The sequence below is a fragment of the Heliangelus exortis genome, chromosome 23, assembly GCF_036169615.1.
Source record: "Heliangelus exortis chromosome 23, bHelExo1.hap1, whole genome shotgun sequence".
Taxonomy (NCBI): Eukaryota; Metazoa; Chordata; class Aves; order Apodiformes; family Trochilidae; genus Heliangelus; species Heliangelus exortis.
The window spans coordinates 7,796,791-7,822,429 of record NC_092444.1 but is presented as its reverse complement, the minus strand read 5'-3'; the positions used below and the strand labels follow the sequence as shown (position 1 = coordinate 7,822,429).

Sequence of the window (25,639 nt, the reverse complement as noted above, 5' to 3'; positions counted from 1 at the left end):
AGAGATTGGACAAACACTATCATTCCTTTATTAATACAAAACATTAATGATGTAAACAAAATAAACGCTTAGATTCTCTGAACAGCCCCAGTGTTGCTGCTGCCTTGCTCAGGAGGTACTTGGTGGCAGTCCTTTTTTCAGAAGGGATGTGAGATAACTGCCCAGTTCTTCATCCTGGAGAGCAGAAAGGAATAGGATGAAAGAAATCTCCCGCCTTTCTCATTTGGGGCAATAAATGTGACTTTGATACCTAGAAATAGACTGAAATCATTCTTGGACCCATCCAAATCTCATGTTAGCAGTGTTCAAACATGGAAACTAATCCAGTTGCACAAATGCATTTGTGGGTGTTCTTTAAAAATACCAGTGTAAAACTCCTGGTCAAAGTAGATGCCTGGCCCTGAGGTGTCTCTTTCAAGGAAAAAGACCGTTTTTCTTTCAAGCAAAGAATAAAGAACCATTGATTTAAAAAAATTTTTTTCTTAGCTCTCAAGAAGGCATTTCCTTGCTGTAAAGCAAGCACTTAAAAAATACAGCCCTAAAAGTATACTTTTGAAAGGAAGAAACATAATTATCTGTAATGTTATCACAATTTTCTACTTGTTGTTACATCTAAACCATCAAAGAAATCCAATACAAAATCCCTCCACATTGTACAGTAGTAATGATACAGCTGAGAGTTTAGAAGTTGAATATTAGAGTGTCGTCGAGACGCAGACATAATTGTAATTAACTGCAATGTTATTAAGTGTAATTGCTCCAGATCAGCTGACTGGAGATGAGTGGTCCCAGAGCAAACTGACTCAGCACAGCTCCAGTGAAATGATTTGTGCTAAACCAAAAATGGTGAGGAAAATGGCAGTGAGTCACCTCCAGCTGCAAGAGTGATGAAGACTCCCCCTTACAACAGCAACCCACACTGCAGGGTAGTTTTGTATTATAAGGAGGGAAAAGAACTATGCCTGCAAGAATTCTTACCTGGTAAGTCCAGGACACGAGCAGAACTTTGGTTCCTTGATCCTCTGAGTGTGCTGTGGCTTGGATCAGAATGGACTCGACTGTTATAGAACCATCAGGGAGGTGCTGCACTGAATAATCTTTCAGGATCCTGGTAAAAGAGAAGACAGATGATGCAAGTGAAGGGTGGGTCACCTCTTGTGTCTTTGAATCCCCAACACTTCCATGTTGTTAATTTTAGCTGTGTCTGTGCCACTGCCCAAGGAAGCAAGAACGGGGCTGGTCCACGGCTTGGTTTTTTTGGTGCTTATCTTAATGCTGTAGGATTCCCTACAGAATTCATTTCTGGCTTTCATGATAGCTGTAGTTCCAATCTGAACCCTATTCCCAGAGCAAAGGACCAGTCAGAGTATGACCAGCTGCCTGCAGGAAGAAAACAACACCCTGTATTAAGAATTCTAAGCTGAAGTCCATCCACAGAGGGGAAAAAAAAAACAGGAAACAGAGCTAAGAACTCCTCACCCTTTGAGGTGGTTGTACACACGCAGAGCTGTCTCGTGCTCCTTCCGTGGGTCCTGGATGTGAACCCTGCAGGTGAAGCGCAGCTGATGCTCTGCCAGGCCCAGCTCCTTCAGTGCCTGCTCAGGAGAAACCAGGCGGAAGCTCTGCAGAGGACAAGGACAAACACATCAGGAGCTGTTTCTCTGTGCTGTTCCCAGGCTCCTTCCAAGAAATTAGAACTGCTTGTTTTTATTTCAGTGCCTTGCTCAGCCAGAACTGGGGTGTCGATAGCAACACTCATAAAGAGGACACAAGACAAACCTAAGAACTTTGTACTTACGTTATCCTTCATGATTAATGTGCCATGCATTAGCTTTGGTTTCCTCACATCTGGTAAGGGACCTAAAGCAAGGGCAAAGGAAGAGAAAGACAACATGGTTCATGGTCATGTCTTTACTTTTCACACATAGTATGACTAAGTCCTTGCTGAGGACAAGAACAGAACAACGATGTAGAAGTACCTGATGCTTAAACCACTATTAGCACTCTAGGCACAGACGAAATCATGCTCAGTGACAGAGAACAACTGCTTCCCTACTCACATGCTTCTTGATTTTGAAAGTTCTTAGATTGGGTTTATTAAAAGTAATTCCAGTTTTTCCAGACCTAGCTAGTAAAACATACACAGACTACTTTCAGAGTGAAGGGGCAAAGAGCAGCAAAGAGGGTAGTGTGTATAGATTTGTTTTGAATGTTATTGACTATACTTTGCAGTGCAGCACCTTCTTCTTTTTTCACCCACTCAATGCTGATAAAACCCATTCTTTCCCCACTGCTACAAATGGACCTGCACCACAGTGGCCACCTAATAAAAGTGTGGAACGGGGCAGGGCCCAAAAGATGAAATTCTTGGTTGAAAATACATCACCTATTGCTGTCTCTCTCTTCAAGAGTCCCAGGGAGATGTCCACGGGAATGCTAGGGTTGGTGAAGATGGTTGTGGTCTCCCCGTTGGCAGGCATGTAACAGTTGACATCTGCAAAGCAAACACCTCCAGTCAGGAGATGGCAGCAGCAGCCCCAGCCCCAGATGGTCCTTTGCCCCCAGAGCAGTGTGCCAGCATCCCGGGAGCAGATGGTGCAGGAAGTTTTTGGGCAGAACCCATTGCAGCTGCTCAGGGCAGGAACTGAAGTTTAATAACAACCATCTGAAAGCAGGGAATTGAAAGAGGCTTAAAAATAGAATTGCTGCTCAGAGTTCCGGCTCACAACCTTGCCAGAACCATCAGAACCCCAACAGGGAAGTACCTCCCCAGTGCAGTTTGCCTTAATTCCTCATAAGGGGTAAAAACAGACTGCAACAAAGGTGCCTGTTCCTTGTATCAATACCAAACTACTGTAGATTTTGCAGACAGTAAGCATCCAGCCAATGTGAATCCTTTGCTTTCTCCACTCCTTATTTCCGAGTCAACTTGGAATTAATTTTTGTTCTTATTTTCAAAGAATTAATTTTTTTTTGTATTCTGGAGCTCACTGCCCTTAACTGAAGTTGCTAACTCACAGCTTAAGCTGTACCCTGTCTGCCTTGGCTTCTTTAAGGAGCCCAATGAAACAGAAATTCTCTAAGTGCTGAGCTATAACAAAATAAACTTACCAAGTCCAAATGGGCATTAAAATTAAGAGGGCTGAATGTGTTATCTATGATACAACAAGGGTACTGGTTTGTTAAGGATGACTGGGCCTGCAGATCACAACTGTGCTGGGGTCCAGGGGATGAGGTATTTAACCTTTCATGCCTTCCTCCTACCACCATTCCCTCTTAGGTACCAACACCATACATACGAAATTCCTGCTCTATTTTCTGCTTCAAAAACTCCATTTTCTTGGCTTCCCCATGGACCAGGAGCACATTTCGTGGCTCAGCCTGGCGGATCAGCTGCATTATCCCCTTGGCATCTGCATGGGCACTGAAGGACATGTACTCCACCTGCATCTTGACTTCCAGCTATGGGGGAGCAGAAAACACAAACGTGAATCACGAACTGCTGTGGCTCACTGCCACACCACATGACAGACCCAAACTCCTCTGTGTGTGCTTTAAAGAAGGAAGCAGAATGCCTGAACTGCAAGATGAGGTTGGAAGGAGAGCTGCTGATCAGAGAGTGAATATGATACTGCACAAAAAAGCTTCCAGTTGCAGAATCAAGCTGCCCAATTTCAGGGCACAATGCTGCCCAATTCCAGAGCACAATTGCACATTTGCCAAAACAAATCAATATTTAAGGACAGCTGGTGTCAGTTTTAATATCCTTATGTTATGTATCCATTTTACTTAGTGACTAATGGGGCCTGGTTATTAAACATTATGAACACACCCCTGACAACATCTTGAGGCAGAGACAGACATGCTGTTGACAACACAAAGGGGGAAAAAAAACCCAAAAACCTAGTCCAGCCCCAAAGAAAATATCAGTTGGGTCATTTGCCACCTTGCAAGCAGCCTATTCCCACTACAAACACATGGTATCTAACTGCCCCCCAGAGGATTCTCCTTCTTGAACAGAAAACTTACAATTTGTCTTCCTTCCATTTCCAGCTTGCGCTGTCCACTCAGGATCTTGTGGCCCACAGTTCCCTGCACGCAGTAGCCAGGCATGATGACCTGAGAAGGAAACCAGAAAGATCCCAAACTCTGCACATGGGCTGTGTGTAGCATAGCTGGTGGTAATAAAAATAGCCCCAGAGGCATAATCCTCATCTAAATATGTTTGTCCCATCTTACATATGACTGTCCTTGAGCTGCTTGCTTTTTTCTGCCGCCCCTGAATGCCCAGAATTAAGAGAGCAAAGTGCTGAAATCTTCCACACCACTCAAGAAGAACTAATGCAAGTTCCAAGTCTCTTCCGAGCTGCTTCAAATTAATGCAAGGATTTTTGAAAATAAAATCTCCCACAATCTCCTGAGATGTTTACCAGTAAGGACTTGTGTCAGTTAACCCTAAGTGCTCAGAAGGAAGTGCAGGAAGAAAAGTCTTCCTGCAACTGTTTTTCTTATGACTGTATCTTACCCTGAGCACATTAACACAAAATATCAAAAAATCAATTTCTTACCATATTCTTTTCATTCCCTGCCCATTTCCTGAAGATCTGAAGGGACTGTCCTGCATGAAGCATACCAGGGGTTGCAAACACAACCTGGAATTCAAAGAAGCACCAAAAGTCACCAGAGAAACAGGTTTGGGCTTTTTAATTTTACTTATAATATATAAACATCCTGAAGCTTTGGAGGGTATCCACTAATCGACATCACAGCACATATACTGCAAACCTCTACTAGGGATTTTTGCTATTTTAATTTTCAAGTTGAACACCTGTTTTAGGAGATTTTTGTGAGCATCCATAGCATCTGATAAAAACTCTGAATGGTTTTATAAAGGTACCATCATGCTTGACAGATTCTTCTTTTAGCTATTGCCCAATAAACCATCCAGAAATAAAACCATCAAGAGATTGTGTTGTAAAGAATCCTATTCCAGAGCTAAGCCAAAAGAACATCCTGTATAAATTACTGCTTGAATCACAGCCAGAGAGGTGAATAAATGAGTAATTTATTTTGTTTTCTCTGGGCATTTCACCTTTACTGAAGTAAAGACAAAGATATTTGATAGTTACATAGATAAAAGCATAGATGGGATGCTGAGAGTGATGGGGCAGAGGATGGTCAGATTTCACAGAGGGGTTTAAATCCCTGAGCCCACACTTACCATAGGCCCTGGGTTGTCTGCAAAGGCCCGATCGAAGGCTTTGATGTGTTTGAATTCAAACATGTTCCTCTGCACAAATGTTTTCCGTATTTTCTGGTTAGTCCAGGTGATGAAGAGCTTGTAATAATGATTGGCCTTCTCTGTCAGGCCCGTGGAAAAATAAATTGGAGCCTTCAAGTTCATTCTTTCCCTGTAGAAAGAAGTGTTCCAGAGACCTTCAAGGGGACAAGTTAGGATCCTGGCTGTCCTAAAATTCGCTAAAATTCTATAAACTTTTGCAGTCTCCAATGATTTTTTGTGTGCATACTCTCCTCTCTGAGTATCAGGACAATCCTACATCACTGTGCTTTAATTAACTACTGAGCAGCCTTTAGTCCAGTTCTCCTTCTCACTCTCTACAGACAACTTTCCTTTCATTGCAAATATTAATGACTTGGCTATGGCAATTAATTCAAAGTAGTGCTATTTGATATCAAAACCATTTCCACAAAATGCTTATATATAAATTTAATACTTGTTCATCTCTCCTCCCACAGGAGCAGTTTTATAACATGGCAAAGATGCAATTTATTTTTTTAAGGATGGTTGAAGCTGAGGGTGTGGGAGGGAGGAGTGGAGAACAACTTTGGATAAGAAAATGGTTGTTCACTGCTAAGAGTCAGGAACACTGGGAAATACAGGGACAGAAGTCACTCCAAACCTGCCAGCATGGGCTGCCAGGCAGAGGAATACTAATGGGAATACTTGTACTAAACAATCACAGAACCCTGCCAGGACCAGAACGTGAGGAGGACAGAGGGTGGGTGCTACCTGCACAAAAGAGACTGCGCTCACCAGAAGGTTTCCAATAAAATGCAAAGTTCCTGGGCACGTCCAAGGGCAAACACTGGGATAAGAACCTGCAAGTGAGGTAGGAGTTACACTCTGTGAAACCCAAACAGCAGGTAAATAGCACTGCAGCCTTCTCATTACTGAACAAGTCCCTGAGTTCCCTCATTCCTTCTAATATTCCTTTGCTGACCTTCCCACAGGAACATGTTCCTGCAGTTCTGAGGTCACAGCTGATGAACTACTACATCCTTTAACCAAAAACAAGCTGTACATGTACAATCAGAAGCCAGACTGACTTTCCATTTAGTCAACTTAAATGAACTAAGCCCTACGAACCTAAAACCAGATCCTCAGCTACAGTGAAAGTGACATAATTTTTCTTTGTTCCAAATTTCCACTTCTAGTTCTAATTTCTGAGGGTTTAAAATGTCTCTTTTCATAATGACTTTTTCTAGGTGTGCTCTAAATGTGGTAAAAATGAGAATCTCAACACTAGCAATACGGCACAGACCAGGATAACAGACAGACCTAGCTACACTGGAAATCATTTCTGACCAAGTTGAAAAGCAGTAATTGATCTCAGTTCCTTTACTGGCAGGTCTGAGAGGATGCTTCAGTATACCAGAAGCAAATCAGTTAATTCTGCCTTTATCCTCCATACTTGCAGACTCTAAGCACAGCATGTCCTTTACCATATCATTACCTATGTCACAGATTGGGTTTATTCTTGGAGTGTTTTATGTTCTCTCTTTTAAAGAGCAGACAGAGGAACATAAAAACGCCTTCAGTTTCAGGCAGTGGTCACACATGGCTGCTTGAGTTGATTAATAGTTATGAGCACGACAGAACCACTTCAGAGGAAAAAACACACCACTTAGATCACCACAGCACCCCACCTTCCCTCCTCTTTCTACAGTCTCATGAACTTTCTTCAAGAAATCTCTTTCCCTGCAGCGTTTGGAATCTCTGATAGTAGTGGCGTAGGTGGATTCAGTTATTAACAAATCTGGGCGACACTTATCAATCCAGGCAGCACTGAAACAAAAGGAATTTAAAGAAAAAAACTAAACAGCAATTAAATTAAGAGACGGCATCCAGCAAATCTGATCTACAGCCTCAAAATTGGATGTTCCCTGGCTTGCCTGCAGTCACCTATGAGCTCTCTGGCAGCAGCAGGAGCCCTCCCTTTGCAGCCTCTGCTCCCCCTAAATTAATCCAGCTCAGAACAGAGTAAAGTTGAAAAGCAACTCTTTTCCAGTCTATTACTTGTTTTAAATACATGAAAATATTATTCTACATAACATTAATTTTATAGATCTCTCCTATATGCCAGTAAAAAGAAAATGAACATTTGTGATTAGCACAAGTTTGTGATTAGCACTCTCTTTAGAAAGCACACACCTTTAGAAGATACCATGACAATAAAACATTTCAAGCATCTCCGTCTAATTATTAGTCAGCCTTAAAAATAGAATAATATGAATGTATAGGAGATTACATTACAGTCTATCTGGAAGAATCAATGTAAATCTCTTCATTCTCATAATTGAAAACTATTTATCTTTCCAGCAAAGACATAACTACATATTCCAGTATCCTAACAAAGAATCAATATTGATAAGGCCCTAGTGGCAACAGAAGCTGTGCTAAAATCACACTGCAGGAAACAATTATAATCCACAGAAACTCAGCTTCCCACTTACCCTAAATGTCTGTCTGGTGTCATGTTATAATCCCCCTAATAGAAGAAAAGGAATCCATTAATATTCTCAAGGTAACAGGACAGGCAATTAAAAGGCAATGTCAGTTTCTGGGTGTACTTACAGTGTAAACAACTGACTCACAGCCAACCTTAATCTGGAACATGGCTGCTCCCAGCACGTGGCCTGCGTAGTAAGCCTTGATCTCCAGCTCCTCATCTACCTGCACCAACAGGCACACACTGGATTAGTGCACACCTGAAGAATTACAACTGCTCTTCAACCACAACTGCTCTTCCACCACCCGGTCGCTCTAACCCAAGAGGATGCAGAAACCATCCTTTACCTGAACTGTCTGGTGAAGGTGCACAGCCACCACTTTTTTCATGCAGTCTTTAATCATCTGGGAAGTGAAGAAGTTAGTTTCCCCTTTCTTGTCAACAGTTATCTTCCTGTAATCCTCCAGGAGGATGGGGCAGATGGCCTTGGTAGGATGAGTCATATAAATGGGCCCGTCGTAACCCACCATTTCACTGAAAAATGGTAAAGCTCCACAATGGTCCAAATGGAAGTGGCTGCAGAAAGACAAAGGAGATAAAGGAGATGCTGCACAGGAATTCAGCTCACCTGAGCTTGCTGTGGATTTTTAAAGCACTGCATGACACAGAGGAACATGAATGATGAAGCTCCAGCACCTCTGTGTTGCTAAGGACAGTCTACAAAGCCTTCCTTTTCCCCATGTGAGCTCTAAAGGGAGGAAGATCCTCACCTGATGATCACACAGTCCAGAAAGTCAGTCAGCCTCCCATTCTGAGTGATGTAAGAGAAGTCAGGAAAACGCCTCTGCCAAGACACAAAAATCTATCTATTAGCAAAATAAAGCTGGAGAACAATGAAGTAGGAGCCCTGCTGGGAAAGGGCAGGCAGATACACCTTGCGAGCATCTCAAGGCAACACTCAGGTTCCTCCACCTTACTCACATCATCATTGTAGCCCATGTGCATCCCACAGTCAAGCATGACATTCTTTCCAGCGATAGACACCAGGATGCAGCTGCGCCCCACGTCCTGGCCTGCTCCTGAATCCCAGCAAAAGACAGACAAGTAAGACACCTCTGGGAAAACTTACAATCCCTTCAAAAGCATTTAAGGGTCCATGCAAACTTCCTAGCCTGTTTATGATACAGGAATAGAGCTTTCATCCTTTTTTGATTTATCACTGGTTACAGTAGCAGATTACACTGTTGGCAGTGGAGTTAAGTGATGCCTTTCTTCTGGTGAGGAAAAAAACACCAGGACCTGGAAACGTATGTAGATAATAAATGGGCTGCTCCTCTGTGGAGTAGTGAGATAAGGAAAAATGTTGGAGGTCAGGCTAGTTCCAGTGACTTGACCCAGATCCTGATACCCTTTATCGATCTTTTCTTCTGCCATGCCATTTCACTTTTTTTTTTTTTTTTTTTCTTTTTTTTCTCTCCACTATGAGGGCAATCAGACATTGGAATGGTGTCCCAGGGGAAGTGGTGGATTCCCACACTTTGGAAAAATTTTAGTCTCAGCTCGAAAGGGTGCTGGGACATCTCACATAAACAATAATGTTAAAAGGGCTGGGCCAGATGATCCATGAGGTCCCTTCCAACCTGACATTCTATGATTCTATTACTCTACCTATATTGTGCAATACCACAAAACCTTTACCAGTACACATTAACGAGTCCCATGATCAAAACAGAGCTGTCAGGCTATTCAAGTCTTACTTGCTTAAAAGACAGGAGGACAATGACTCCCTGACAAGCACCAAGTCAGGATGCTGCCCAAGTGCAACACACTGCAGCACACCAGCAGCCTCTGTGCCATCTATGATTCCCACAGCCTAACACCCATGACTTGGAACACTACATTCCAAAGTTTTTTTCAGGGTTAATCCCGGATTGTTTTCCACTGGACTTACCTAAGGGAGTGACTTTTATTTCAGGCATCCTTACAAATTCTACTGCTTGTCAAGTTATTTCAGGAACAGTCTAACAAAGGTTTTGTCGTTTTTACAGCTGCCATCTCAAGGCAGAAGACTTAAGCAGAGGCCCAACTTCTTCCTGGAGAGAAGAAAACACAGGTCAGATCAACACGTGGATTACCAAACTCTCGGGAAATTCAGGCCTGAGGGGCTCCCACCGCCACCGCGGCCCCGACGGCGAGAACCCTACCGAGGCGCTGCCAGGGCCGGCCCCCAGCAATGAAGCACAGACACAAACACCAAAAAACCCCACAAACACCAAAAAACCCACGAACCCCGCCGCGACCCCGCCGCGGCCCTGCCCATCGGCCCTCACCGGCTCCGGTCCCAGGCCTGGGCCCCTCCGCGCCTGCGCAACCCCGCAGGTCCCGCCCCCCCGCCCCGGTATGGCGGAGCCCTTCAGTCTGCGGGAGGTGCTCGGTGCGTTCCAGACGTGCGTGACGGAGCAGCGGGAGGTGCTGCTGGGTCCCTACCTCTGCGGATGGCGGGGACTGATCCGGTGAGTGCCCTCGGCGGGTCCCGGTGAGGTCCCGGTGATTTCCCGGTAACGCCCGTTTGTCTTCCCCCGGTGCGCAGGTTCCTCCACAGCCTGGGTGCCATCTTCTCGTTCATCTCCAAGGACGCGGTGACCAAAGTGCAGATCATGGAGGGCTATTGCCGGGGCGAGCAGCGGGAGCGGTACGTCTCGCTGCAAGCCATGGTGGAGTACGAACTGGCCCAGGGGCTGGTGGATCTCCAGAAACGATCGGAACACCCCGAGTCTGGTTGCCGAACCGTCCTGCGGCTCCACAGGGCCCTGCGGTGGTTACAGCTCTTCCTAGAGGGGTTGAGGACGGGTGAGGAGGATTCCCGGACCTCTGTCATCTGCACCGACTCCTACAACGCTTCCCTGGCTGCCTACCACCCCTGGGTCGTTCGCAAAGCCGCCACGGTGGCTTTCTGCACCCTGCCCCCCCGAAACGCCTTCCTGGAGATCATGAACGTGGGCTCGGCCCAGGAGGCTGTGGCCATGCTGGGGGAAGCCCTGCCCTACATTTCGGATGTCTACAGCATCACCCAGGAGCTCTTTGCCCGGCATCAGTTGCTTGACCTCCCCTGAGGGACACCACTGAGCACTTCTGACCCAAACCATGAAGATGAAGTGGGGTGGGGGAGAAAACTGAGTGCCCTCACCCCCCTTTTGGTGCTCTGTGCATGGTCAGGCTGCCTCTCTCCTTTTCCACTGAAGAGCTAGCAGGCTGGCAAAGCCATTCAGGATGTCTCACCGGAGGGGAAAAATATACCTTTTTTTTTTAAATATATATGTATCTTTATCTGTGTGTGTGCGTGTGTGTAGAGCCTCAGCTCTGCACAAAAACCCACTTACAAGATCTTGGTTTTCTTCCTGGATTCACTTTCAACTCCCCAGCTAGGCTGGGGGTGAGAGGTTTTGGTTTCTTTTTAAAGCCAAACTCTGCAACTTTGGTTTCTGTGTGTTTACAACAGTAGTTATGACCATGCCACGTGCTGTCAACACATTCACTCCACATGGGAGCTCATTTTGCCACTTCTATTTACAAGCTGTTCCCTTTTGCCTTCTCTTATGCCTCAGCCGTGATAATAATCATGGCTGTGTGTCTCAAAGGAAGCTCTTTCTGTTGAGGTCACAGGTTCATGTGATGACTGCTGCTAACTCTGTGTTCACTACATTTACAGAAGCAAATGGTGGTGTGTGTCACTGCTGTGAGAGTTTTTCCTTTGAGCACAGACTTAAACAGGACCTTCCTCCTGTGCAGCTTCCTCTGCCTGTTAATCTCTGCTTCATGTGTCCTGAGATGTGGAACACTTTTTAGGATGTACTGCACAATACTACATATCCAGCTTCAGACTGCACCTTTTTCCAGGCTTCTAAATTGTATTCCTATTATGTTGGGGGTTTTTTGTTTGTTTTTAAATTAATGTATGTAATGCCTGCAAAAATGACCTCTCTGCCTGGGAAGAAATCTGAACTTACTGTAAGTCACTGCTCTGTGAGGCTTATGGCTTCTACTGCAAATCGCTATATGTAATAGCTGCGTGTAGATGTATATGTATGTCTGCACATACTCAGGCACCAAAATATGGAAAATGGAGTTTACTTAGCTTTTTGCAAGTTGAAAAAGCCCTATATTGTTAGTTCAGGGTGACCTGGCTACTTGAGGGAGGAGGGAGAGTCCCACACGCAGTAACATGCTTTGATTGTGTCACAGAATTTGGCATTTTGGCCTAACATAACACTGAATGATTCAGGAAATCACTATTACCTCATGGAGATTAAGCTAACTGGACATTAAATTCTGTGAACAACGTGGTTCTGATGAGTATCCTTTATGGGAATGCTTGCTTTACGAAGCTGGAACGTGAATTACAGTGTGATCTGTTCATACCTTGTCTTTCACTAGCACAAGCTGCTTCCTGTACCTACCATCTAGTGATCAGATGTTAAACCAGCTGCCAGGGCTAAGTTAAGCACTGTGCAGAACAGTTTTGTCACAAACTACAGAATACCTCTTACTGGGCTTCCCTTGCTGCCTGATGCAGCATGCACCCTATTTTTTTATAGGGTATTAAATTCCTTAAACTATGCCAAGTAACACTGTGTGTCAAGTGACAAAATGTTTTAGACCTCTTGGAAGTTTAATGCAGAAATGGTAGCATGACCGCATGGGAAAACTTACATTTTTCTCCCTTGTATGTGAAAGTACTGGTGTACTTGACAGCTGCAACACACAGATTCACTAGAGGGAGTCTGAGTATTTTGCACACAAGTCCATCACATAAGTTACCTCCTCAGCCACAGTAATTGGCACAGAAATCAGTACCTGATTCCACATGAAATTATGGATGGGAGGAAATATTTACTTCTGTGTGACTTCTACACCATTCAACAGCCTTAGTTTCCCCACACACACACACCCATGCAGTTGAATTTATAGCTGTAACTACAGACCTAATTTTTAAAAGTTCCAAATAACACTTAGATACTTTGTTAAGGGGAAGTCAGTATAAATACATCTCTATAATGCAGCTATAGAAACCTATAACTTGGCTCACTTAAATACTCACATACTCAGTTATCTACAACATACCTGCTTCCCTTCATACATGGAAAATGCATGGAAAAATATATGGAAAGATATTCTAGCTTTGTAGCAGAAGTGGTAGATCACTTTGGCAATGTAAGCAGTTTTTACAATCTTGTATTAATCTATAGTAAGCCAATAAAAGGCAGTAAATTGAACTTTCCAATTCAGGGCTATCTTTTTCTCCAAAATTCAAACGTGACAGCAAAAATGCAAACCATGATGCAACATAAATTACTATGCTGTGGAACTTGTACCTAAACCCAAGTTTTGTAACTGACGTTAACATCATAGTTCAGTGTGTGAAAAATTCAGATCTGCCAATAAAAGCTTCCTAAAACCAGCAGTACAGCTGCATAACAGTTCACCAAGCTTGCACTCTAGGAATGGCTGCTCTGGGCAAGTTCTTAGGATGCTCTGAGGAAGATCTGGTTTTCTCCATGATGAAGTCTCCTCATCAAATTCAATCTCCTTTAATTTAAAAATAGAATTACTCTCTTACCAATAGCCTTTAGTTCAGGCAACTCAATGTTACCATTCTGAAGTTAATTTAAATATAAACTTTGTGACATTCCCTCAAGTGCAGGTCACTGCTAAGCAGGGAGGGCCCAAGTGAATTCTTGGATCAGAGACAGTCAAGGAGAACCTCAGATAACAGCAAGAAGCAACCTTGGTGAGCAAGGAAATGTTTTTCTGCTCATGTTCTCCACAAGCACAATGCAGCTTGTTGGATTCCACTCCCACCAAAGCACATTCTTGGTGATGCTTTTTTTTTAGATGAGCAACCTGCACCAAGTAACATGTGCTCCCAGCATCCGAGAAGTCACAAATCCAGTTGTTCTGTGAGAACTCCATTTTCTACAAATACATTGCATTAAAAGTGCTTCCAGTTCAGATGGGGCAGGGGAGGAGTTCATGCACAAGACACTTGGCCAAATTAGGGGGAGTTACCACCTACCCGGCAGCCAGTCCAGCTTCCAGAGCTGTGACAATGAATCCAGAAGTCACTTTGCTCAAGTAAAGGAAACCAGGATTAGGCCAATGGTTTGCAACCAGGTGTTCTCACAGGGTTTTGCTGCACATTTGACTACTGCCCATCAAGCAAGGAGTTCCACATTTAACGTGTTTTGCTAAACAAATTCTTCCCGGTTATCTTCATCTCTCTGACTTCTATTTAAAGAGGCTCCCAGGGAACTGATGAGACTGGATCCCATGCCCATGGTTCCCTCTCCCACATTCACTTGGAGATTTCTTTGAAGAATTTTCCCCAAAATACACAAATAATGGTGCCTACCCTGCTGCTGGGCTTGAGCTTTGGTTACGCAGCAGCCCAGGAAACTGTGTGCCTATCAGCTCAGTTCAGGAGCCCTGGTGATTATATCTTGGGAGGTTTGTTCCCTTTTGGAATGGACACTGTCAATCTGACAGCAAGAACAGAGCCCACCTCAGTCAAGTGTGAAAGGTAAGAGGAATTTTGCTTTGTTATGTTTGCTTACTTGGGCTGGGAAGAGAAAGGAAATGTCTCTCAAAGTAAGTTGATAGTCTTGCAGGCAAACATTAAAGATAAGATAGAAGCAAAAATGAGCCCTGAGGTGCTGGTGTCCTGTGCCATCCATCTCTGATCCTGACAAGTGATCACAGATTCTAGCAGCACTGAGACACCACATAATTCCCTGTCTCCTCTTCCTGCAGGTTATTTGTAGATGGACTGATCTGGGCTCTTGGCATGAAGTTTGCCATCAATGAGATCAACAATTCCAGTTCCCTTCTGCCAGGGGTCAAGCTGGGCTATGACATGCATGACACCTGCTTTGAGCAAGTGGTGACCTTGCAGTCCAGCTTGCTGTTCCTCACCCAAAAAGGCACAACAGGCATTGAGGTGTCGTGCAACTACACCAACTACCAGCCCCGGGTGACAGCTGTGATTGGACCATATAAATCAGATCTTTGCCTGTTAACAGCCAAACTCTTCAGCTTCTTCTTGCTGCCACAGGTAAAGAAACTCCCTGGAGAAGCAAGAATCCTCATTTTAGCTGGGGAAAGGGTTTGGATCAACATCAGAGTCTATGCTCTAGGTCTTTGAACCAGGTCTGTTAAAGCACAGATTTAGATAATTATCACTGTCATTGATACTAAGGGCTAGTGCTGAGGGTGGACACGAGTGGCAGTGGAAGCAGATAGCCATGTGGGACAGTGCTACCAGAGGCAAGGGACAGGGGCCAGTTCATGGTTCTCCTGCTAAATGACTATGATGAACATACCCTTATAGAGGAGTCCTTCACTTCCCACTATCCCAGCACAGCATTTTTGAAAATCTGTTGCACTGAGACTAAGCAAAGATGGTGGAGAGTGATCTGGACTGTGAACATTATCCTCAACTGTACTCTGCCTCCTTTTATTATCCTTTAATTTGCAGATCAGCTATGGAGGCAGCATTGAGAAGCTCAGCAACACTGATTCATACCCATCCTTCTACCGTACTGTTCCCAGTGACAAGAACTTGGTGGAAGCTGTGGCCCAGCTGCTGAATAAATTTGGCTGGAACTGGATTATCACCATTGGCAGCAATGATGAATATGGCAGAGGAGCCCAGGGGCACTTCTTAAGCATAGCTGAAAATCACAGCATCTGCATTGCATTTGAGGGTCTGATTCCTACAGACTTGGCAGACCCCAAAACCACAAACCAATTCGAAAACATCATTAGGTCAATTAACAAGACTGATGCCAGTGTCATTGTCCTTTTTGCCTTCAGCCAGCCAGCACTAGCCCTGCTGGAACACAGCATTAGGATGGGACTGAGCAAAAAAGTCTGGATTGGCACTGAAACCTGGACACTGTCTCATAAAGCTGCCTCCATCTCAAATATTCAGAGCATTGGGACAGTATTAGGCTTTGTTATGAAAGCAGGCGTAGTCCCTGGATTCCAGAAATATGTTACTGACCTCTTTAGCTCTGCTCAGCACGATGAATTTTGCCAGCAGTCTAGAAAATCCAACCACCTCATGAGCTCTGATGTGGTGAGCACACCTTGTGAGCAATGTGACCATGCCACCCTCCCTCAAATTTTACCCACACTGAACCACCTGAAAGTACTCCCAGTCTACCTTGCTGTCTACAGCGTGGCCAATGCCCTGCACAGAGCCCTGGGCTGCACCCACCAAGCTTGCCCCAAAGCACCCCTCAAATCTTGGCAGGTCAGTAAAGCTCAGGGGGACAAACAGGAGATTTTTGTTCCTATCTGTGGATGGCAGCTGCATGCAGCTGGGCAGGGAGGGGAGGTGACACTGCAGCCCCTCTGCTGCTGGCTGGAGCTGTGTTCTCTTCTCTAGGGCTGCCTCTCCCCCTGCTTAGGCTTGGCTCAATAGAGCAGCTGATAACACAGTCAGATGGCCAACAGATACAACCATGGCCCAGAACAACTGATTTCATCCAAAAATTAATTTATTGCATTAGCATCCCCCAAGCAAGAACACCAAATGTACAAATATTTACTGATAACTTCCATTTTTCTCCTCAGCTGCTGCACTTCATGAATACCTTCCCCTTCACAGTGAATGGTCAGAGCTTCAGGTTTGACGAGTCCCATGGCACAAACCCTGGCTACCAGCTTATATTCTGGTTGTGGAGAAATGGCACCCTTGAGTACCTGCCTGTTGGGGAGTACAAAGAGTCCTTGGCCATCAATGTGTCCCAGATTCAGTTTCACACACCAAATCAAGAGGTAAAAGGCAGTGGGCAAGAGCAGAAACAATCACAACAGGAAGGAAACCTTTTGCTTATTCATCAGGGCTGCTCAGGAGCTCTCAGCCTGCAGGATACTCCTGCAAGACTTGTGTGGGACTCAGTTCTCACTCCCATCCTCTCCAACTAGCCAAAAGCCTTCCCAGCTCTAAGTGGGGTTCAGGCTGGGGCTCAGCACAGCCAATTTCTGATGTTTTGGGTAATATGGGGCTTCTCCTGGCAGTGTCTGGCTGACTTTCCTTCTCCCTTTTATCCAGAGGCCATTGTCACAGTGCTTCGGACAGTGTTTACCAGGACAAATCAGACAAATAAAAGGATTTCACTACTGCTGCTATGATTGTAGAGATTGTCCAGAAAACACCTTCTCAAGCATTCAGGGTGAGGCCTGAGAAATTCAGTGGTTTTAACTGTTCCCATTGTGTCTCTCTACTGGTCAAGGTCAGGCAGGTTTAGAGAGCTGGTGAAGACCAGTTGTGAGCCCTTCCTCCATGAAGCACGTGCCAGGGCAAAAGCTTTTCCTCCCTTTTGTTGTGCGGCACATTGCTCGGTCTTGCTCTACAGATGTTCTCTGGGGGATATTATTCAGTCAGTCCTAGAGAATGTATGAGAACAGTGTGTATGTTTTATCCCAAGAGGTAGAGAGAAGGCTATGATAAAATTCAGGCATCATGAGTAGAAGAGAGGCATAGGATGGAACTGGAGGGTCCTTTGGAAGTGGGCAATCCTTCTTGGGGAAAGGAAATAGCTAAGAAATAGAAGGAGCTTTTTGGGGGGGGAGGTAGAGAAGTAAGAGGGGGAAAAAAAGAAAAAAAAAAAAAGAGATTGATCTACCACAAGCTTTAGAGCTCCAATACACGGAGGAAGGGTGGAAAGCAAGCAAGGTACCACCCAAACCAGCTAGCCAGTTCCTGACATGACCCTTCCTCAAGAACTGCCTGCAGCAGGGAGCAGTGCTCCACTGCAAGGTGGGCATCACCTTCTTCCTCCCTGATGCTTTGCAGACCAATCCAGATGCACACCCTGCCAGAAGCAGCAGTGGGCCCCTACCTGCAGCATACGGTGCTATGACCGCAGCGAGAGGTACCTCTTCTGGAACGAGCCACTCACCATTGCCTTGCTGATGGGGATGTCCCTCACCCTCTCCCTGACCTGTGCCACAGCACTTATCTTTCTTAAGAACCTCGAGACCCCCCTTGTGCAGGCTTCTGGAGGCAAACTCAACCTCTTTGGCCTGTTCATGCTCACACTGCAGTCTCTCAGCTGCTGTCTCAATGTAGGGAAGCCCAGTGACAACCTCTGTACCATCCAGCAGATAGTCTATGCTCTCTGCCTCAATGGGTCTTTCTCCACCTTCTTCATCAAATCCCTTGAGATCATCCTTGTGACTGAGTTCCCTCGCTGTGCCCCCACCTTCTTGCCCTGGCTGACCCAGAGGAGGGCCTGGCTCCTCGTTGCCTTGTGCCTCCTCATCCAGTCCTTTCTCTCTTTCTGCTATGTCCAGTTGGGCTCTGACTACCTGCTGGCTGACTACAAGTCACTGCGCTCTGAGGTTCTGCTTGTGTGTGACACCAGGTCCTGGTTTGCCTTCACCCTGCTGCAGGGCTACAACTGCTGCTTGGCCTTCGTCTGCTTCCTTTGCACCTTCATGGTCCAGACTTCTGGGAAGCAGTACAATATTGCCAGGGGGATCACGTTTGCCATCCTCACCTACTTCATCATCTGGATCTTCTTCATTGCTATTTTTACCACGCTGAAGACAGTCCTCAGGCCTGCTACTCAGATGGGTACCGTTTTGGCAACCAGTCTGGGTATCTTGGGGACTTACTATATCCCTAAATGCTACCTCATCTTGTTGAAGCCTGAACTGAACAAAGTGGATTATTTCCAGCATTCCATCAAAGAGGAACCAGATGAGGACTCTCAATAAACAGACAGTAAACCAGATCCACTGGCACCTGCTCCTCAGTAAAAGCTGCCTGTGCTTTAATGAGATTATTCCATTTGTAATGACCCTATAGCTACTCAGACCAGAGCTTAGGAAAACAGAGCTGTTTGGGTTTGTTTGTTTTTTTCTCAGATAAACTGTATTGTTAAAGTTATGCTAAATATTTCCATTATGATATCTAAACTTCACACTTTTACAACATGAAATTCAGTTTTGATACCGTTGCTGTGAAACACAAAGCAGGACTTCCCAAAGTCAATGTTTAAATCTGTTAAGGAATGTTTTCTATTGTGAATTTTTTTTCATTTTCTCTTCTACTTTGTCACATCCTTAGAAACCATTCACACATGTAAAGGCAACTGTATGCATGATATAAAGAGTGTGTACCCAGTCAAATTTCAATTCACTCATTTGTGTTTCACTAATGTGTTTGCAAAGAACATGGAAATGAGGACAAGGCACATGGAAATGAGCAGTGTGCAAATCATACTGCCCTAAGTTTTAGCACAAAGTTCCTCCCATCTCAAAAGCCATACAAAGATCACCCAAAAGAAACAGCAGGGCACAAGGAAGTGCTCAGCTTTGTTCCCTAAAACCTTTTTCCAACCTGGTAAAAATACAATTGGATACCAAGTAAACTGTTTAAAAATTGATTAACTCGTTTCTGAAATTAAGCAGCTAGTCAAGAACAAATATTTTGTCAAAGTGAAAGCAGAAATATTTTAGTATAGGCAGTTTGCAATATTTTTTTATCCTTTACACAATATTTTTCTACACTCCTTTTGCAAAAAATTGTAGCAGTGTAAAGTGTCAATCCACAAAAGGTGAAAATGTAAAAACTTCCACATTATTGCCTAACAGTAGCAAGTAGATATCAGGTAACATCAATAAATTATTTTTTCCCCCCCACTTGGACAAGAAACCATACTGCTCTTTCATTCCCCACATCAGAATTACATTTTTTCTATCTGTACACTACATGGCATTAGAAGTTAACACATGAATTCAGCTCAATTAAAGAATTTGCAAATTAATCTAAACCTGAAAATATTTTCATTCTTAGAGCTTTCTGGTGGCCTGCAAAGCCAGTTGTCCTAGGTTTCTGTGGCCACCTACACATAAAATTCCCCTGGTGTACTGGAGAAAAAATAAAAAGTGACACATTTGACAAAAGTACTCCCCAGTGTGATTAAAAATAATTAAAAACTGACCTGAAGACTGCAAGTCCTCGTTTCTGGAGACTGCAGCGGGTCTTGGTGAGCACCTGACAACCTCAGCAGTAATCCTCACCTCAGTGTTGGGACTTCATTGCAGAGAAGCATTAGGTTTTGATTGTAATTCCAAAAATAGAGAAGGAAAAATCAAATTTACCTCCATTGCTTCTCTTTCTAGCTGCAGAGAGAGAGACACAAGGGAGTGATTTTTCTTGTCCTTCTTTAGGAGGAAGCAGAGGTTGGAGGGAAAGGGGGGAAGGACAAAGTAGCTATCAATCAGCTCAACCAATTGCAGTCACCTGCAGACAATTCACCCTGGGTCAGCTGGAGGCAATCAGGCCCTGCAAAGGCTGCAAAAGTTATGTCCAAACCTCTGAACATATAAAGTTCACCTAACTGGGACAATGTTGCTAGACATTTTGCATCCTGTGGAAACACAGATGGTTTGAAAGGGCGAATATGGGAAACTCCACTGGAAGACTTTCTCACGAGCTCTTACAGAAATCTGCTGCAGAACTGTGCCATTTGTAATGAGTGTCTCCCTTAATGACTGCTGCTTTGTCTGTCCCTTTGCTGCTTGATCTCTACCAGCTGAGAGGAGGGACTCTGCCTCATCAGGCTGTGGGTGTTCTTTGTACATGAACCACCCAGACCTGACAGGGAGGCTGGGTGTTCTTTTGTTGCATGACAAACACAGTGGTGTAAGGCTTACCAGTCAGTCTGCACAGTGGTGTCCTACTGATCCTAGCTTTTCTCAGATGGAGTCTGTAAACAGAGTCCAGAAAAACTGAATATTCACATAAACAGCTGAATGTACTGATGGGTTCTGCCTGCAGATTCATCTCCTGGGTCTGCAGGCAGGATAACTTGTTCCAGCTCATGTCTTTGTAACAGGATGAATCCTGCAGCTGCCTTTTACTTCCAGGAACTTCCTTCAGCCTTTCCTGTATACCTGCTCCTGCCAAGCTGTAAGAGGGAGAAGCTCAGTAATTAAGAGGCAGGGTGATTCAAGGGGAAAGGACAACTTCTGCATCAATAGACTAGCCATCAGCTCAAAGCTACAGCCCTCCTGATGAATGGCAGGGGCTTGTGTTTCCAGTCCGATGTCCTCGGCCTGCCTGGAAGAGTCAGGCCTCTGCATTTGAATCTGTGACTTGGTTTACAGGTGAATATTTGCAAAATTTGTCATATTTTGACCTGTAAGCACCTCTCAAGTCTCATTAAATCACAGAACTCCAAGCTGCCTACCATTAGCTCCTCAACAATCTTCTGTCAAGAGGACAAAACCTATCTGGCAGGGGACAAAAGAAGAGTAAGATGCAACTGATATTTCCTCACTCTTGAATAAAAGATAATGAAGTATTGCAAAGAACTGAAACCATACACCGTGGTTATCACATAAAATTAAAAGCTTTTTAGTGTTTAAAATAGCATTTACACATAAGCAGCTATATATTAACTATACAGACACTTGGGTTTTAATACAATATCTACAAAAAAGAATTCAATTATGCAATAGACATTTAACAGGAACAGTGCAGTCCATGCTAGTAAGAGGTTACTCTTTGAGTAGAACCAACTCTAGAATAGGTGATAGTCTGGGTTTTCATTATTTAAAATCATGTAACTTTGTTCCTCTACTGTACATAAAATTCTTTACATATATTTCTAATCACTGATTAGAATTAATAATTTTAAGTCAATCTTATTACAATCCAGTTAAATGCAAACCAAAAACAATTACATCAACCCATGAGCTGTCAAGTCTCCAGATGGGACTGCCCATTTGAACTGAACAAAAACAATATCAAAAGTCAATGTCTGTGCATCGTTGCTTGCCATCCAATATACCTTTGGATAAGGTGTCCAGGGGACTGTTACCTTTGAAAAGTAGATTTATTAACAGGAGGTAAAAGACAACAGCAGTGCTTTTAAGACCGTTTGCCAAAATCCTTACTCCTCAGAGTTAATATACTGGGTGGGTACACTACCCCTACACAAAGTACCTCCTTTGGCTACAGGACATCATCCCAAACTGTTTTCTTATCATTTTCTATCATCTTCCAAACATCCCTGTGAGTCCCTGTTAAAAGCTGTGGGAGGTATGCAGGAACATGAAGCCCAGCTGGTGAGATGTTGAGGTTCTCACTTCCAAAATAACAATGACAACTATTTAAGGCTCCTATTAAGTGGTTGTTTCATTGCCCTGTGTAGCAAACCCACCATTTCTCCTTGTAGAGGCACAACTCATGTGTTCCACAGCCCAGCCAGTGCCAGTTACTCAACGTTAAAATCAAAGAAAAATTTCAGGCCCTGGTGAGAGAAACAAAACAGTTTTGCAGGACTGCAGCCTTTAAATTTTCTCCCCTCTGGCACAGTACCTCCTACTGTAATAAGTTTCATTAGCATTGGTGGCACTTCCTTCTGCTGGTTCTACTGTATCACATAGGAAAAACTCACACAGTTGGCCTCCAAAGCCCCTGTATTGCAATGACACATGCACTGAAAGCCAAGGATGGGATATGGGAACTCTCCTGTCTTCATCCACCTGTTACAATTAAGAGTCTAACCTCCCTTTCACTCCAACCTGTCTCTCCACTGTCCTACAAGGGAGGGAAATTCAACTTTTGTTTTACACACAGTGGCCACTCTGTATTTCACTGCTCACAGAAGGATCATTGATATTCTCCTACTGCTCTCAGGAGCAGGTTCTACAAGCTCAACAGTATGAACCACTCAGCAGAGCTGCCAGGACATCCAGAGTACTCCTGATCTGCCTGACTCTGGGTGAAGCCAGCCCAGGCTGGGTTTAGCAGCTGGATTTCCTCAGCAGCCTGACACTTTCCCATGTGGATGTTAGACTGTCAGCCTCATTCCAGAGTTACCCACAAACACATAAGAATCTTACACAGTTGTTTCAACATAGCAGCAAACATCAGCAAGACACAGAGCAGTTTCTGCCAACAGAGTAACAAGACAAAAACAACAACAAAAACAACAACAACAAAAACAAAAAAACCCACCCAAACAACAACAACAACAAAACCAAAAACCAAACCAAACAAAAACAAACAAACAAAAAAACCCAGCAGGTGTGTAAACTCCTGAAAAGACATGAGGAAATTAAACGAGTTTCTTCCATGGGTGAAAGCTCAGCTTTAATCCCGTTTTAAAATATATTAAAATGACTAGTCCTTTTCTCCAGCCCTGTAAGTTCTGCTAGAAGACAAAGTGGGCCAGAAAAATCTTAACATATTGGAGTCCAGAAAAGTTAAAATTCATTTAAAAGTAGAACCACTAGTGATTGTCAGTAAAGTCATAGACTTCTTCAGTGTCTCCTGGAGACCTGGCAGAATTACTTTACCCTGATTTATTTAATTGCTTTAAATGACAATATTTCAAAATGCTTTACTGACTTGAGTTAGCATCTTTGCTGTGTTTAGGAAGGAGGAAAGGAAAAGAAAGGATGCTTTTCAACAGTCAAGTCTTAGGTAGTGCTGTTCTTTTGAACAAGCCATTACCAACTTTACAACCTATACCAGCCCATCAGATGGATCATTGCTTTCAGAAATGTGATGTAGCTCTTCAGGAGTTTTTTGGAAAAAATCCTGCCTAAAGGTAGTTTAGAAGCCCAGTGACTTGAGTACCTAGTCCAAGTCCACGGTTTGCTAAATGCCTGGCTCCCTTTGGAAAGGGAGACTGAAGTCTTTTGCAAAAAGGATGTGTTTACACACAGACCTGCAATAAGAAAAGTGAAAAAAACCTATGAGAATGAACAACATAAAAATAAACAGTCTGAAGAGTAATTTTTCAGGCTGACAAAGGAACATGAAGCTCCAGGAACACAGTGAGAAAGACCTGGTTTGACACTAATACTAGATATTCACACTGCCCAGAAAGCATGGAACAGAACAAAGAGAAGTTTCTTACCAGTGAAGAAAATGCTTATATAGACCAGACTGAATTTAAAGCACCTGTCCTATACCCTGCCACAAGCAGGTATCTCACAGGGGAGTATTTAACTGAGGCATGGCCCCATGGTCAAATATCACCAAGTAACTGCAGATTAACACATTTTTTCCTATGAAATGAGCCACCACAGCTGTGTGGAGGTGCTCTTACCATGCCCTTCCTCATATACTTTGAAAAAGCTTCTTGATGAACCTCAGTAAAGGTTCCTGAACACACTTTATCAAGTGTCCATAGCCTTAGAGCAAAAAACAGACAGTAATGAAATTTTGGGGATACACAACAGCAGTTGCTTAAGTCAAAGCTCCCCAGCAGGAGCTTTAGCACAGGTCTTGCTCTGTGCCAGGTGTAGAGATTCACTCAATGTACCATGTCTGTGCTGAGAACATGTTCCCTTGGGTAACACTGCAAGTGGGATCTCTAGGTTTCTGTTAGAAAGAGAAAGGTACTGCTTAGAAATTAAAAAAGGAAAATAAGATGATCAACATGAATAGCTGTGTCCCAGAAGGAGCCAGGATTTACCTACATCTGGTGGAAGAGGATAAATATTCCCTTCAGAAGGGAAAAGCTGCAGCTACACCACATGAATCACATAGCAGCAATTGCCCTATTTCTGTGGAAACAGCGTTTAAAACCTGTCAGCAAGTATGCATGGTAACCAAAAGAAAGACATATGTGTCAGCAGTGATGTGGCTGAAATGTCCAGGAACAGACTGCACTCTCATGATACCAAATGAAATAACTTCACAAGCTTTGCACAATGAACACTTCCAGTAGCAAGACTCCACCGCTCCCTTGATAGAATAATACCTAAAAATAAAATATTGATTTGTATTCCCTAGTTAGCAGAAGGTAGCCACAACTTTATTTTCAGCTAGGCATTGGTTTGAGCCTGCTCCTTTCCGAGCATATGTTGTCTGTACATCTGCAGTGACATGTCTGCTAAGAGTGCTGGCTGATGCATCAAAGAAACAGCATTACAAGGCAGTATCACAGATAGCAGCCAATGGCCATTTTTTTTCCTTGTAAGAGAAAAAGCAGCGAAAAATGAAAGTGCTACTATGCATTCTTGGAAATTTAGAAGTCATGTGAAATAACAGTCTGAATCAGCCAAAAAGATACACTAATTGCAGTGAAGTAGGTGCCACAATCACCAAAGCTCAGTAAGATGTGAATATACACCAGGCATTCATTATCGAAAACAGAAGGAGCAGAGAGGGGAAAAGGATAAAGAAAAGATGCCATCAATTTGTTGATATTTAACAATCCCAGGAGAATTTTTTTTTTGTGGGAGGGTTTTTTTGTTTTGTTTTGTTGATTTTTCTGCAACACAACTGCAAAGCAGAAAGGCATGACATGCAAGACAGCCAAGTCTCTTCCATTTTAAGTGTTCGCCAATGGCCAAATCACCCACCCTTCCCCCAAATAGTCTTCCCCCCTCCCAGCCCTTCTCCCCAGCAGAGTCTGAAGGCACTTTCTCTCACATGATGTCAACAAAGAATTCACAAGGGTTGCCCATTGCCTTCTGGAAGGACTGCCGGCTCCCTGTCAGCTCTGGAGGAACAGAGCTCAGTTCCCTCACTGGAGGCCCTCCCGGGGGTCCGCTCGTCCCGTAGACTTTGGAACCCAGCTTGGGGAGACTGTAGAGGGGTGGGACTCCTGGGGGGCCGTAAGAATGATGGCTGCTGTGGTGGCTTCTCTCGCTGTGGGTGGCAGAGCCGTGGCTGCGGTGGCTGAGCTGGCTGCCGGGCCGCTCCCGACGCACGGCGCTGGTGCCACTGCGGGATGTCTGCTCCGACTCGCTGCCGCTGCCAGCTGACTTCAGGTCCTTCTCCCTGCCAAGAGCTCTCCTGCTGTTCTCACTGGTGCTTCGGTTCGAGCCGCTGCTTTTGCTTCCTAAAG

At 44.2% G+C, this 25,639-nt stretch overlaps 4 protein-coding genes across 13 annotated transcripts in view; 2 read left to right on the top strand and 2 right to left on the bottom strand.

Annotated features, from left to right (window-relative positions):
* Positions 1–5: 5 nt before the first annotated feature.
* Positions 6–10,401, bottom strand: INTS11 (integrator complex subunit 11). Of its 3 annotated transcripts, none has more exons than XM_071766694.1 (18): positions 10,239–10,401; positions 9,703–9,844; positions 8,733–8,830; positions 8,522–8,595; positions 8,099–8,327; positions 7,877–7,975; positions 7,756–7,790; positions 6,949–7,087; positions 6,056–6,120; positions 5,222–5,411; positions 4,569–4,652; positions 4,030–4,119; positions 3,300–3,462; positions 2,387–2,494; positions 1,799–1,860; positions 1,480–1,622; positions 979–1,108; positions 6–174 (listed from the first exon to the last, which is right to left on the bottom strand). In XM_071766694.1, exons 2-18 carry the CDS (start codon positions 9,728–9,730, stop codon positions 109–111), a joined length of 1,803 nt encoding a protein of 600 aa, XP_071622795.1. In that variant the 5' UTR covers positions 9,731–9,844; positions 10,239–10,401; the 3' UTR covers positions 6–108. The 3 variants fall into 3 exon arrangements, with proteins under 3 accessions (XP_071622795.1, XP_071622794.1, XP_071622796.1); XM_071766693.1 differs by lacking the exon at positions 10,239–10,401 and adding an exon at positions 10,082–10,160; XM_071766695.1 differs by lacking the exon at positions 10,239–10,401 and adding an exon at positions 10,052–10,123.
* On the top strand, positions 10,140–12,091 carry CPTP (ceramide-1-phosphate transfer protein). The gene is made up of 2 exons (XM_071766701.1): positions 10,140–10,264; positions 10,342–12,091. Exons 1-2 carry the CDS (start codon positions 10,152–10,154, stop codon positions 10,862–10,864), a joined length of 636 nt encoding a protein of 211 aa, XP_071622802.1. The 5' UTR covers positions 10,140–10,151; the 3' UTR covers positions 10,865–12,091.
* Positions 12,092–12,193: 102 nt separating this feature from the next.
* On the top strand, positions 12,194–24,181 carry TAS1R3 (taste 1 receptor member 3). Its single transcript, XM_071766682.1, has 6 exons — positions 12,194–14,328; positions 14,559–14,859; positions 15,283–16,062; positions 16,386–16,589; positions 16,867–16,987; positions 17,611–24,181. The coding sequence occupies exons 1-6, from the start codon at positions 14,150–14,152 to the stop codon at positions 18,534–18,536; spliced, it is 2,511 nt and encodes an 836-aa protein (XP_071622783.1). The 5' UTR covers positions 12,194–14,149; the 3' UTR covers positions 18,537–24,181.
* Positions 21,160–25,639, bottom strand: part of DVL1 (dishevelled segment polarity protein 1) — a 69,973-nt gene continuing 65,493 nt past the window's right edge. For all 8 annotated transcript variants that reach the window (XM_071766683.1, XM_071766684.1, XM_071766685.1 and 5 more), the window contains one exon: positions 21,160–25,633. In XM_071766683.1, coding sequence (XP_071622784.1) covers positions 25,218–25,633 — 416 coding nt within the window. In that variant the 3' untranslated portion in view covers positions 21,160–25,217. The remainder of the gene's footprint in view (positions 25,634–25,639) is intronic.

Coding starts and splice junctions, on each gene's coding strand:
- INTS11 (XM_071766694.1), bottom strand. CDS start 9,730: ATGCCTGAAATAAAAGTCACTCCCTTAG. Junction 8,831..9,702: donor AATAAAAGTCACTCCCTTAG/GTAAGTCCAGTG, acceptor GCTGGGATTCAG/GAGCAGGCCAGGACGTGGGG. Junction 7,791..7,876: donor GTGAGTCAGTTGTTTACACT/GTAAGTACACCC, acceptor TTCTTCTATTAG/GGGGATTATAACATGACACC.
- CPTP (XM_071766701.1), top strand. CDS start 10,152: ATGGCGGAGCCCTTCAGTCTGCGGGAGGTGCTCGGTGCGTTCCAGACG. Junction 10,265..10,341: donor GGATGGCGGGGACTGATCCG/GTGAGTGCCCTC, acceptor CCCGGTGCGCAG/GTTCCTCCACAGCCTGGGTG.
- TAS1R3 (XM_071766682.1), top strand. CDS start 14,150: ATGGTGCCTACCCTGCTGCTGGGCTTGAGCTTTGGTTACGCAGCAGCC. Junction 14,329..14,558: donor ACCTCAGTCAAGTGTGAAAG/GTAAGAGGAATT, acceptor CTCTTCCTGCAG/GTTATTTGTAGATGGACTGA. Junction 16,590..16,866: donor TTCACACACCAAATCAAGAG/GTAAAAGGCAGT, acceptor CCTTTTATCCAG/AGGCCATTGTCACAGTGCTT.